This window comes from Pelobates fuscus, chromosome 2 (assembly GCF_036172605.1).
Source record: "Pelobates fuscus isolate aPelFus1 chromosome 2, aPelFus1.pri, whole genome shotgun sequence".
NCBI lineage: Eukaryota > Metazoa > Chordata > Amphibia > Anura > Pelobatidae > Pelobates > Pelobates fuscus.
In genome coordinates this window covers 77,942,585-77,956,753 of record NC_086318.1, presented here as the reverse complement: position 1 = coordinate 77,956,753, position 14,169 = coordinate 77,942,585, and the positions used below count along the sequence as shown (strand labels likewise).

At 43.8% G+C, this 14,169-nt stretch overlaps 1 protein-coding gene across 1 annotated transcript in view; it reads left to right on the top strand.

Annotated features, from left to right (window-relative positions):
* Positions 1-14,169, top strand: part of GRK7 (G protein-coupled receptor kinase 7) — a 58,046-nt gene that overhangs the window by 33,961 nt on the left and 9,916 nt on the right. Inside the window, exon 3 of the mRNA XM_063442277.1 lies at positions 5,711-5,982. Within this exon, the coding sequence (XP_063298347.1) occupies positions 5,711-5,982 (272 nt within the window). The remainder of the gene's footprint in view (positions 1-5,710; positions 5,983-14,169) is intronic.

Sequence of the window (14,169 nt, the reverse complement as noted above, 5' to 3'; positions counted from 1 at the left end):
ATGACCATCTGGGAGGCGCACAAAAGTCAGAATGGCCACGCAAAAAAAGAGGGAGGCAGGCACACAGATTAAAGACCTCACCAGACAGATAGCAGACCTGGAACAGATGCATAAAAGAACCCAACACGACCCAACTTACCGTGAGCTGACCCTGAAAAGGAAACAACTCACAGACATCCTGGAACGTAATCACATGAGACAAGTGCAACGCTCAAAGGCATTCTTTTACACGCACGCTAACAAGGGGGGCAAACTTCTCGCCCAAATGCTCAGGGGACCGCAGAAGCAGGCGCAAGTACACACCCTGCGCACTAGACAGGGCAAGCTTACACAATTCCCAGATGATATCGCCAACGAATTCAGGGTGTACTACTCACAACTATACAACACCCCTGCAACAGATGGTGACACCAGTACCGCACAGAAGAGAATTGACACCACCAATTACCTACAAGAGTTCAACCCAGACGCCCTCACGCCGGAAGAAGCGGAGGGTCTTGAAGCGCCCATCACTGAGGGGGAACTTAAGCTGGCCCTAAAATCGGCAAAAAACGGTAAGACGCCGGGCCCGGACGGGTTCCCGGTGGAATACTACAAAAAATTTAGCGATGACCTAATACCGAGACTAGTAAAAGCCCTTAACAACCTACGTGATGGAGCTTCCTTTCATAAGGAATCCCTGGCGGCGACGATCACAGTGATACCTAAACCGGGGAAGAACACGGAACAGGTGGGTAACTACCGCCCAATCTCCCTCATCAACACCGACATAAAACTCTTCTCGAAGATACTCTCCCTCCGTCTGCAGGCCTTCATGCCTAGACTAGTCCACCCTGATCAGACAGGCTTCATCCCGGGCAGAGAAGCCAGAGATAGTACGCTCCGGCTCTTCATGCTACAACACCTGGCGAAACACCTACAGACGAAGCTACTTTTACTATCCACGGATGCGGAAAAAGCATTTGACAGGGTGAACTGGCACTTCATGATGGAGACACTGAGGAGGGTCGGTGTCAGAGAGGGAATGATGACCTGGATCCAGACGCTGTACCATCAACCTAATGCCAGAGTCAGGGTGAATGGAGCCCTCACGGACAGTTTCGAGATTCGGAACGGAACCAGGCAAGGGTGCCCACTCTCGCCACTTCTGTTCGCACTCACCCTGGAACCGTTCCTCGACAAAATCCGCAACAACCCCCGGATCCTGGGCCTTACGCATAAGACTCAGGAACACAAGGTAGCCGCCTACGCGGATGATATGCTGTTCTTCTTAGCCGAACCCCTTGAGTCGCTCCCACTACTTATGAGCGAATTCAGGTTATATGGTACACTATCGGGGCTAAAGCTCAACCTGCCCAAATGCGAGGTCTTGAATGTGACGGTCAGGGGAGAGGAATGCGCCACCCTGCAACACCAGTTTCCGTTCCACTGGTGCACGGAATATATGACATATCTCGGGCTCCGGGTCACACCTGAAGCTAGAGATATATATGCACAAAACTACACACCCCTCCTGACAGACATCCTTGACGACCTTAAGAGATGGAACTTCAACCACATCTCCTGGCAAGGTCGTATAGCAGTCATTAAAATGAACATCCTACCGAGGATATTATATAAGTTCCACACCATACCTCGCACAATCCCACCGGCATTCTTTAAAACCCTCCGCTCAGCGTTCCTCAGATACATATGGAAGGGAGAGAGAGCCAGGATCAAACATGACACACTCTGCCTTCCCAAACCGTGGGGAGGACTGGCCCTGCCGAACCTCCACAAGTACTACCAAGCCACGGTTCTACAACGCATCAGAGACTTGCACTTGGCGTCCCCTCACAAACGGTGGACCTCCTTAAGCCGGGAATTAGCGGACAACCACTTACACCTCTTCCTATGGTACAAGGAAGCAGACGCTAAGAAGGACCTCGGGGAGGACTCGCCAATCACCCAGACTCTTAGGACATGGACCCGACTGAGACAAACTTCCTATATCTCACCTACCCCGAGCCCCCTGATCCCCATTGCCCATAACACTTATATAGGCGACGGAATACCGCCTCCAGCATGGCCGCTACCAAACCAAGACGGATTCATACCACTACATATGGCGATCACAGACAGGGGGATGAAGACGCTACAGGACATATCGGAAATAGAGCGACCCACGTTGATGCACCAATTTCATTATGCCCAACTTAAACACTTCTATCACAACTTGCCGCATAGAACTAGACTGCACAGGGACTTAACGTGGTTTGAACAGTTATGCTTCCAGACACCCGAGGCGGAAGGTACAGTCTCCACAATGTACCAGCGACTGGCGACAGGAGAGAGGGAAAGGAAAGATACCTTCAAGAGGCGCTGGGAAGACGCACTGGACAGAGAATACACAGAAAGTCAATGGGAGCAAGTACTATTGCTGCAACATAAGAGCTCTTCTAGCTCACAATACCAGGAAACGAACTACAAGTTGCTATCTCACTGGTACCGCACCCCATCTCTGCTACACCGAATCAGCCCAGAAATTCCAAACACATGCTGGAGATGCGAGACTGAGACCGGGACCCTCCAACATATCTGGTGGGAATGCGACGGTATTAAGCCATACTGGGTGAATGTTGGAGACGAAATACGAAAGATACTAGGCGAACCTCAGAACCTGACGGCAGACCTAGTCCTACTGCACCACACGGACAAATCGCTCTCAGCTTATAGAAAGTCGATCCTTCGACACCTCTTGAACGCGGCGAAGACACTGATACCACTGCTCTGGAAGAAGACGCACCCGCCGACGATCGGACAATGGAGACGTAAAGTGGACGACATCCAAAAAGCTGAATCCATAATAGCCAACCTGCTGGGCAAACAAGAAAAGCATGCAGATCAATGGGGACCCTGGTTCCTCTACCGCTCGCAACACACAGATGATGACTGAAGGGATGTGGGAATACGGGGCCCGGGCCTGCCTGATACAACTTCCCTACCTCCCCACTGATCTGCCATATCCTCGCCAGGGGCCGGGGGACAGGTGGGCAAGGACCCTGGTGTGACCGGAGCGGAGACCTCGCCACGGGTGGGAATGGATATTCGGGGGACGGGGTTAGGGGAACGCTATCAGCGCACAGAGTAACCAGAATTGCATGCAATGCGTGTAGGGAGATAACTATTTTCTTATAATATAGAATACACACACACTGACAACCGATGCAACACAAGAGAGACTGACACCACACGGAGCCGCACGGGGGAGGGCGGGCGGATGGAGAGACAAGGAGAGGTACATCTGGGACGCACACCACACCTACCACCACATGCACATACCAGCACCTATGACCACCTAAATTGACACCCACACATACACCCGAAGCAAGACTGGCCCAGAGATGACTCCCCAGACACTGGGTACCTTAGCAGACAGATGGATAGCGGGAACATACTGGCTATGGACCACAGGGAACGCATGACCCGACAGCTACCACTTAGATGGCAGGGACGAATAGGGGAGCAGGGGGTCCACAGACGCTACTCTAGCCCCGCTCTCTACAATGGACACCCTGGTACCAGCAGCACTCATGAACAAACCACTGGTGAGCCATATCAACTCCCAAACGCAGAACTACCTCAAGGCACCACATGATTCCCACCGACGGCTACCGGGGAGGGGGTTGGGGGAGCAGATGCCTTATGCACCCAAGAGAACACATGGTAATTGGACCGTGACAGCTAACCCCTGACCCAGCCTAGTAGTAGACTGTGTCCTGTACTGCCATTCCCACCACAACTGCAACCTGATACCTACCAACCCAAGCTCAAGTAGGCATATATAGGCCCATACTCGAAATGCTGGACCCACTCTCCGAGCTCCGAACCAAGTCTTGCACCTAACATCATTAGACCCTGGTGTATGTTAAGGGTGGATAGGTCGCTAAACAGACACCTAGAGTATGTATCTCTCGACACATCCCTCTGTGAAAAGCTATGGATATTACGCTCTATGGCCCCACTTGTCACTTCCAATGGATCTGAGTGGCCGCACACGGGGGGTGGGGGGTGGGGGGGGGTCGGCGGGGGGGGGGGGGGAGGTATGGGGGGAGGGAAAACAGAAAACAGAATGTTATCATGTTGACAGTTAATGATGATAATTAACGTTAATTAATGATGATATGCTCGTGTTCAGAGGTGACCTGCGTGTCGCCTCAATTGGAAAGATAACTAACAGTTTTTGCATGTTACCGTTGATGTTTTGATCGCCGGGACCTGCGTGTCCCACTTAATGTCTACTCAAAATTGACTAACTGAACATAACATCTCAATAAACACATATTTACAAAAAAAAAAAGAAATCCATGTGATTTTAGATGTTCAACAATCCTATCCTCTAACATGGTTTCCATTACCTTCCCCGCTACTGAAGTAAGGCTTACTGGCCTATAGTTGTCCGACTCCTCCCTACTACCTTTCTTGTGAATGGGCACAACATTCGCTAACTTCCAATCTTCTGGGACTACTCCTCGTAACAAGTAGGTATCCACATTTATATTCCACTGAATGCTTGCACAGTGCAGCTTCTAGTTCTGTCCCATAAACATGTGTCCCACTTATTCTGAGTTAACATAGCTGAAAGATGGTTAATTTGTTATGTGTTCTGATGTTTTAGCCTATGCACAAGGTCAGTAAATGTAAAATGTAAGATGGCACAGTTTGTTTGGATATGTTTATTCACACTGTACAGTAATTAGACAAGGATGGCTGATAACAAGATGGGACTTGCTTTTCAGCAATTCCAAAAGAGTATGAATCAAATTTTCATCCCGCTATTAAACATTAAATAAAATAGTGTGTTCTTCTATTCTTTCTTATTTTATGAATATATTAAGATTATACTATTGATGCCTTCTTCTTTTGAGTGCATAATGTGAATACATTTTTTTTTTTTTTTTAAACAATTGCTTGTTGAATAAGACATTCATTTGACTTGGGTACAAGCTCTGGTTCACTATTTGGGATACCATGAGATCTCCCCTGATCTCCCAGTTCTATTCTCCTCTTAAAAACTCTAACAGGGCATACTCTCTGCCAAGAACCCTCTGGTCAATCACGGTGTGGCCAAATTGAGTTTGTGATTGTGAAGGACTTCCCTGGTACCCTGGTATTTACTGGAATATTATTTTGCAAACTTTTAAATGTGGAGAAATGAAAATGAATTTGCAAGTTTAAAGCCCAACCCCCCCCCCCCCCAAAAAAAAAAAACAATGGTAAAATTATCTAGTTACATTTTTTTTTTCAGCCGTCTTAAATCTGGTAAATTCTTTACAATTCCTAGAAAAGTGCATAAACCCTAAGAGGAGATCAAATTGTGGTGGGCATCAAAATGGGTCTTTGCCTAGGTTGATATAAATCATTACACCACCCTGACTTTTGGACTGCTTCCTAAATATCTATAGGTAGAATAGATATCTATTGGAGAAATAGAAACCTAAATCTACAGAGTTTCAGTCTGACCACTTGACCACGGGAACAATTAAGCCTTAATCAAGACATGGCTGTAAATCTTCTCTTCTCTCTTTGCTAGCCTATCGATATGACATGGTCCAAGCTCGTTTATTACAATATACATTCCACATGCAACAGTTATGCTTATATACTTATACTTTGCTTGTAAGTGCTGAAATTTGTTTACCAATGTCTTCTTTTTAATTGTATGTCGTAGGCAGGAACTAATGGATACATGGCTCCAGAAATCCTAAAGGATGAATGTTATTCCTATCCAGTAGACTGGTTTGCTATGGGGTGCAGCGTTTATGAGATGATTGCAGGCCAAACGCCATTCAAAGATTTAAAGGAAAAAGTCACCAAAGAAGAAGTGAGGAGGAGAACATTGGAGGAGGAGGTTGTATTCAATCATCCAAACTTTACACCTGAAGCAAAAAGTATCTGTTCACTATTCCTTGCTAAGAATCCCGAACAACGTCTGGGAAGCAGGTACGAATCCTACCTTCTCATTTTGGTGTAAACGTTGACTCAGACTTTTGAGTATTAATGGTAGCTTACAATATTTTTAAACATAGGTTTCTCCAAATGTTTTTCTGCATCTGTCTGACCTCCAACATTTTTCTACACTTAGCTGGCCTCCAACATGTTTCTACATCTAGTTGTTCACCAACACATTTCTACATCTAAGTAGTTTTCAACATGTTTCTACACCTAGCTGGCCTCCAACACATGTCTACACCTTGTGAAAAAATGTGCTCTGTGTGCAAAATAGGCGCTTAAAAAACAGTAAATAGTTTTAAATATTAGATAGCTGCTACAACACTTATATACAGATCTCTCTGGTCCCAAAAGTGTAATAAAAGATAGGGAATTTGAGAAGGTTAATACAAAGAGAAACCACCACAAAGACCCTAAAAGTGGAGCGCTTACTTATACTTTTCCCTAAATTTAGGGGTATCAGATAGTTTCAGGTAAGGTAGAATATGCAAAAAAAAAAAAGGAAAAAGAAATCTCCAATGGTGAAGTATGTCTAATAATGCATAAAAGAAATAGAAATGGTGGCAATTTACACTCACGAGTGAGGAGCCAAGTAGGGGATTGGTTTGGATCACATGAACTTTGGTGTGTAATGGGAGACACCTTCCCTCTTTATTTTCTTATTTCAATGCTCAGGAAAAAACACATAAAAGGAATTGCTCCTTGGTGAAGTATGTTAGGGTGAGTCATATATACAAAAGTATTTCAAATAGAAAATTGCTCACCTTGTCCAGAGCCAAACCTATAAACCTGGCTCTGGTTCACACAGCTTGTTACCCACTAAGGGGGGGGGTACATCTTCTTTAGGAGGTAGATGCAGGTAGCATCAAAATGTAGTAAATGATCCAATAGATCAATTTATTAATATATCAAATATGTTAAAAAAAAGTAATACACATAATTTACAAAACAATAAAAAGTCTTTAGCTGCCAGCCTCGTTTCGCCCTTCCCTCGGGCTTTTTCAATCTAAGTTTTCTCGGAGAAATTCACAGGGAATGCGCTGGCTACAGGACAGAGCGCTGCTGGCCTCTGCCCACTAAGCCCAGACCGCTCCACCACTGGGTGCAAGAGAGAGACCAGGGGTAACGGATACCTACACAGTAACCTGAGACGGACAGGTCAGAGCATGACACCGGAGGCTACCAGGTCAGCTACTTGTTGTTGGGTGGGCTTCTCGACAAACTCAGACACAGACCGGCAGTAGGTCTGGTACCTGGTTACTTTTCCCTTGGGGGGGAGATATGTGGTGAACATAACCTCTCCACAGGCTCCTGGACGAGCCTGCTTGCCAGCCTCCTGCCTCAGGACTATGGGCCTTGCAAAATACACTTCAATAGGCTCTGTTCGTGTGATTTAGGATTATATTGTTCAGGAACCGCCGAACAACCGCACGAACCAGAGACCACCTGTGTGCTTGTTAAGCCCAATTGACACCTTGTAGCAAGCTCCACCGCAGTTCTAATTATTCGTGTTGGTGGCCGCAATTCGTATGAATGACCACAAGGTGGCGGCCATCTTGTTCACATGAACGCAGGCAGCGGTGTTTGGTCGTCGAGTTCATGGAACTGAAATCAGACACTGAAACTCCCAAACAACGCTGGTCTTCCATCATCACCTGCATTCAGTTCTATACAACTTCCCACGAAGAAGGTGAACAAGCTACACATGTTAACTATGGATTCAGTTCAGTATTTTATGCACTTTTATACTCCCGAAACAGACCGACCATTAGCACTGATTTCCTTGGAACTATTTGGGGCATAGGACCATGTGTGCGGTTGGTCAAATAATTGACTTCCATGGAAAAACCTAACCACTGGTGATTTTTGGATATGTTTGTCACCCAGATCGGGGCTATCCGAGAATGTAACTTGAGAAGGTAAGCTAGATGCCCCGAAGGGAATCAGCTTAGTGTGTGTCTGGGGCGGCCTGGATAGGGGATAACCCTCACATTAGTGAAATATAGAGAAACAGACCTTGTGGGTCTGGTAGGAGTTGGACGCCCCCTGATGGGTATGTATATATTAGTTAATTAAAACGTAGCTTTTAATAGCATGAAACATAAAATAGAGAAGTATAGAGAAAAACCTTCAAAATATGAAAACAATAAACTATTTGAGTAGGACGAGATAGGGTTTATGCTCATAGATGGGACATGTAGGTATCTTGAAGATGTCTTAAAATAAACTCAAAAATCTTCAAATAGAGATAGGTCCCATACAGGTGCTATAATCGTTATTAGTGGGCTAATGGTAGCTGCCAGATACAGTTAGACCTTCTATGTACTTGAAACACCCTGCCTGGAAATCTCTAAATGCAGACTTGTACGGTCTAATAGAGTAACAAAGTGTTACAATTTGTTATATAGAAGGTAGAGCTTACTAGAGTTAGATTGAGTTAAGTAGATAACTAGGATTTGATACACTGTTGCTGCAGCTTGTAACTATTAGCTTGTATAAAGTAAGCAGCTAAAAAGCACCAGATAACTGCAGCTTAAATTATGTGCAGGAGATGTATAAGAGTATATAATAGGGATAGAGGGAGGAACACCAAATATGAGTCTTCCCTAAAGTTTTCCCTTACACCAGACACTCCATCCCCGATCAGATCCCCAGTTTAAAAATGTCGAAACTCTCGTTAGATTTCTAACTGACTAGCGAAAAACTCTTCTTAGAATTCTAACTGACTAGCTTGTAGCAATAACGATTGCACTCAGGCTTCTATCCGTCCTGACTGCCTGTTGCCTTTGCCTGACACGTGTTTTGGCGCTAAGCCTCGGAAGAAGGCGCGTTTCTTAGCGCCGAAACACGTGTCAGGCAAAGGCAACAGGCAGTCAGGACGGATAGAAGCCTGAGTGCAATCGTTATTGCTACAAGCTAGTCAGTTAGAATTCTAACGAGAGTTTCAACATTTTTAAACTGGGGATCTGATCGGGGATGGAGTGTCTGGTGTAAGGGAAAACTTTAGGGAAGACTCATATTTGGTGTTCCTCCCTCTATCCCTATTATATACTCTTATACATCTCCTGCACATAATTTAAGCTGCAGTTATCTGGTGCTTTTTAGCTGCTTACTTTATACAAGCTAATAGTTACAAGCTGCAGCAACAGTGTATCAAATCCTAGTTATCTACTTAACTCAATCTAACTCTAGTAAGCTCTACCTTCTATATAACAAATTGTAACACTTTGTTACTCTATTAGACCGTACAAGTCTGCATTTAGAGATTTCCAGGCAGGGTGTTTCAAGTACATAGAAGGTCTAACTGTATCTGGCAGCTACCATTAGCCCACTAATAACGATTATAGCACCTGTATGGGACCTATCTCTATTTGAAGATTTTTGAGTTTATTTTAAGACATCTTCAAGATACCTACATGTCCCATCTATGAGCATAAACCCTATCTCGTCCTACTCAAATAGTTTATTGTTTTCATATTTTGAAGGTTTTTCTCTATACTTCTCTATTTTATGTTTCATGCTATTAAAAGCTACATTTTAATTAACTAATATATACATACCCATCAGGGGGCGTCCAACTCCTACCAGACCCACAAGGTCTGTTTCTCGAGAATGTAACTTGTGTAACTAATTTGTGGGGTTTCTTTGGATTTTGGGGGTACTTTTGGGATGTTTATAAATTGTCTCTCAGGCAAAAGGATCATGGGAGGGATTTCCCTGTATTCTTGTACTGGAAACCCCTTGCAGGAGCTTTTTCATAAAAGGCCGTGTGTTGGCTCCAATAAAACAGTTCCTCCCCAGCATTCAGTCTCGACTAATGTCTGTGGGGGAAAGCTATACTTGCTATAATCACTTGCTATACTGCTCTGGATTGCTCTACAGCTATATTCTCTTGGAGGAGAGGTTTTCCCACTGGGAGCTGGATCCAGGTGTTGGTCCAGGGTGAAAAGGTACAGCAAGACCCCAGCCATGATGCGGCGGCTAAGGGGACTACGGTGCTTATGGTGTGCGGTGTTGTACTTATAGTACTCTGTGATACTAGGAAGCAGTGATTGGCAGAGGTACCCAGTCGGGGTGCCAGGTGGTCCGCCACAACATCAAACAAACAATAAAAAAGCTGCGTGCCACAACATCTGGACCAACATGCCTTTTAATTGGATGCATGACCTTATTACACCAATTTTAACCACAATTTCTCAGTGTTCTCTACTGACAGGGTCCATCCCAACATCATTAAAACAAACTGTGCTCCATCTTATTTTAAAAAGCCCTCACTGAATCCTGACTGCAATGGAACTTACAGGCCTATCTCAAAACTTCCTTTTCCTAGGGAAAGTCAACGAGAAATTTGTTGCAACTCAACTAGAAACATATCTGTCAACAAACAATATTTATGACTTGTTCCAGTAAGGTTTTACGGCAATGCACAGTATTACAATAGCCCTAGTATGAGTACTAAATCGTCTACTGATGGAAAAAGAAAGAGGTGAGTGCTCAATTTTAATTATCCTTGACCTCTCTGCTGCATTAAACACCATGGATCATGGAATTTTATTACACCACCTGTCCAACACATGTGGTCTGTGTATATGCTTCCAATGGGGGATATCATAGGGAAACATGGCCTAAGCTACCAAATATGACACACAAATATTCATCTCCTTCAAACAAAAAACTTAAATGTTCCAGCAAAATAAGTGTATTGGTGATCTCCTTGAATGGCTGAAGCTAAACCCAGACGAAATAGAAGTAGTGGTGATAGGTATAGATAGTTTGATAAGCAGGCTGCAAAAAGATCATCAAATCAGTCTAGAATATGAAGGATCAATACTACAAACCTTAATTCTAGCTAAAGAATCTTTATGTGGTGCTTGAGAGAGAACTTCCACTGAAACATCAAATATCAGATAAAACACAAGCCTCATTCTTCAATTTAAATAATATAGCCAAGACCAAGCACCTGGTACCTGCAGAAGATCTTCCTATGGTCACCCATGCTTTGTTAACATCACATTTAGACTACTCCAATGCACTCTATTTTGGTCTCCCAGAAAAATTACTCCATTGTCTTAAGCTGATAAAAAATACTGCAGCGAGATTACTAGTTGGTCAATCAAAATTTTGCCAAGTTACGCCCATTCTTTGCAATGGCTACCAATGATATCCCACATACTATTCAAGATAGGCCTGCTTTTCTACAAAGCTCTACAAGATCTAAGCTATCTAAAATAATTATTGGTGCCCTATGTCACTATTCGCATGCTGCGTTCAGTACATGCCTCTAAGCTAAATGTGCCCAGAATTCAACAAAAATTTGGTTTACGGACCATACCGGCCCCTCTATGGGACACTCTCCCTAGCACAGTGAAAGAAGCCACCTCCCTGGACATTTTAAAGCAAAGACTCAAGACCTACCTGTTTGCACAAGCCTTTCAGTAATAGAATCTGTAACTTCTAAATATGTGATTGAATATTTTCGAAAGCAGTTTGAGTCCAAAGTGTTGTACAAGTTATTCCAAGCATTGCCCCTTCACAGAATTATCAGCCACCATGAATGAATCATTTGTTACTATTTATAACATCAGATTTCTATTCTCATTAGTTCAAACAGAATTAAATTATTGTCTACAGAAAGAAGAAAACAGGATAACTCAGAAGAAGGAAAACATATGGAGCAGGAATAATCTTATACATCAACTAATGACCACATTGAGACAAACAGCAATGACAACAGGAGGGAGGTGCTGGATGTACCATATCAGACCAGGCCTTCCATTAGAAATACTTTACATTAACCCCTTAAGGACACATGACGGAAATATTCCATCATGAATCCCTTTTATTCCAGAAGTTGTGACCTTAATGGGTTAATAATAAGAGCATGCAACATTATCTCAATGTTATTCACTAAGGTGTGAATTGCTGGGAATTCAAAATGAGCTGAAACTAAAAAATTATCCAAGTCAGAAATTTTTTTTCATTCATGTATTTTGGCCTAATATCTGAAATTCACTTTGAAATTAGCTTTTGATTCTCGACAATTTGCACTTTCTGGTTGAAACACCGCACACCCAGAGATAGTTTTAATTGTGTGCTAGCGGCTAGCTGCACCACTAACACATGTGACTATGCCTAATGTTAATTCTGTTCATATTTTACATCTGCATACTGCATGCTGATCACAGACGTACTCGTTTCTAACTTGCATGCAGAGCCTGCAAGGGGAAGCTCTTCTCTCCCCTCTCACACTGATTGTATTCCTACCTGCCTCCCGCAGGTATTCCTGATTGTATTCCTACCTGCCTACCTGCCTCCCTTTGATAATTAGTTTTTTTATCCTGCACTCCCTCCTCCTATTTTCTCTACCTATCTCATTTCCGCTAACACCTTGCTGACTCAGAGCGCGTGCTTGCAATCTGATCCTGCTAAATCCTCCAACCAGAGGCTTCTCTATGAGAAGCCTTTGATTGGTCCGTGGTGTGGCTCCTGTGATATCTGATGGGGGAGTGCCGACTGGATTAAGGTAAGTAAAGACTAAAATGCTCTTTGGGCATTTCTTTTGGAGGAGACCTTCAGAATAAATGCATGCTAATAGGGCAATGTTCTAATAAAATGAAAAAAGGGTTGGGGAAACCTTTTATTTGCTGGGGTCCAATATTTGATATGTTTATTAAAGGAAAACTTTAAAGTAAGTGAGTATAACTCAACTCTACACTGACCAGCCCTAACATTAAAACCACTGACAGGTGAAGTGAATAACATTGATTATATTGTTACAATGGCATCTGTCAAGGAGTGGGATATATTAGGCAGCAAGTGAACAGTCATTTCTTGAATTTCATGTGTTGGAAGCAGGAAAAATGGGCAAGAAAAAGGATCTGAGAGGGCAAAATAGTAATGGCTAGATGAGTGGTTCAGAGCATTTCCACACAGAAGTCTTGTGGGGTGTTCCTGGTATGCAGTGGTTAGTACCTACCAAAAGTGGTGAAAGGAAGGGCAATCAGCGAACAAGCTTGTGTATGTGAGCCATTTACATGGAGTAGAAATGGCAGCAGGTTGGCAGAGGCAGTGTTATGCTCTGGGCAATGTTCTGCTGGGAAACCTTGGGTTCTGACATTCATGTGGATTTTGCTTTGACACATACCACCTACCTAGATATTGTTACAGACCACGTACACCTCTTCATGCACTGGAGGGTCCCTCTCCCTCCCACCCACCAATCCCCAGTTACTGAAGGGGTGAAAACCCCTTCAGTCACTTACCTGAGGCAGCGGCGATGTCCCTCGTCGCTGCCTCCTCCTCCGCGCCGCTCCTCCCTGTGATTCCGTCGGCCGGTGGGCGACACTGCCGTGCATGCGCATTAGCGCTCCCCATAGGAAAACATTGAAAATGAATTTCAATGCTTTCCTATGGGGATTTGAGCGACGCTGAAGGTCCTCACACAGCGTGAGAACGTCCAGCGACGCTCTAGCACAGATAATCTGTGCTACAAACCAGGAAGTGACCTCTAGAGGTGGAGGTAACCCTGCAAGGCAATTATTGCAGTTTATAAAAAAACTGCAATAATTACACTTGCAGGGTTAGGAGTAGTGGGAGTTGGCACCCAGACCACTCCAATGAGCAGAAGTGGTCTGGGTGCCTGGAGTGTCCCTTTAAAGGAACAGTATAGTGTTAGGAATACAAAGCCGTATTCCTAATAATATAGGAACCTTCTGACCCCCTCCCTCGCACCTTCCCCCTGGCAATGTAAAGGTTAGGTTATTTTGTGATTTCAGTATTACATTATTAGTATACAAGCTGTAAAAACGTTGTATTATTATACAAACTGTAAATAACTAATTTCTTGCATTAATTTCATTGCCCTAGGTGAGTTAAATCTTCATTATCAACATTCTATAAGTATAGAAGAGTTTGAGTTAAATCTTCATTATCAACATTCTATAAGTATAGAACAGTTGGACTAATGTATTAACTCCATGCTCGGCAGATATTTTGCTGCCTGGGTCCATGAAAAGAATCCTGCCTTCTCCCCTGCACATGTGCTAGCCAGTGAATACCTTTACTTCTTAATTCACCAATCTCATATAAACATACATAATTATATATATATACAGACACACACACACACATCTAGTCTCACACACATACTTGTCAGACACTCATTCATTCAGGCATACA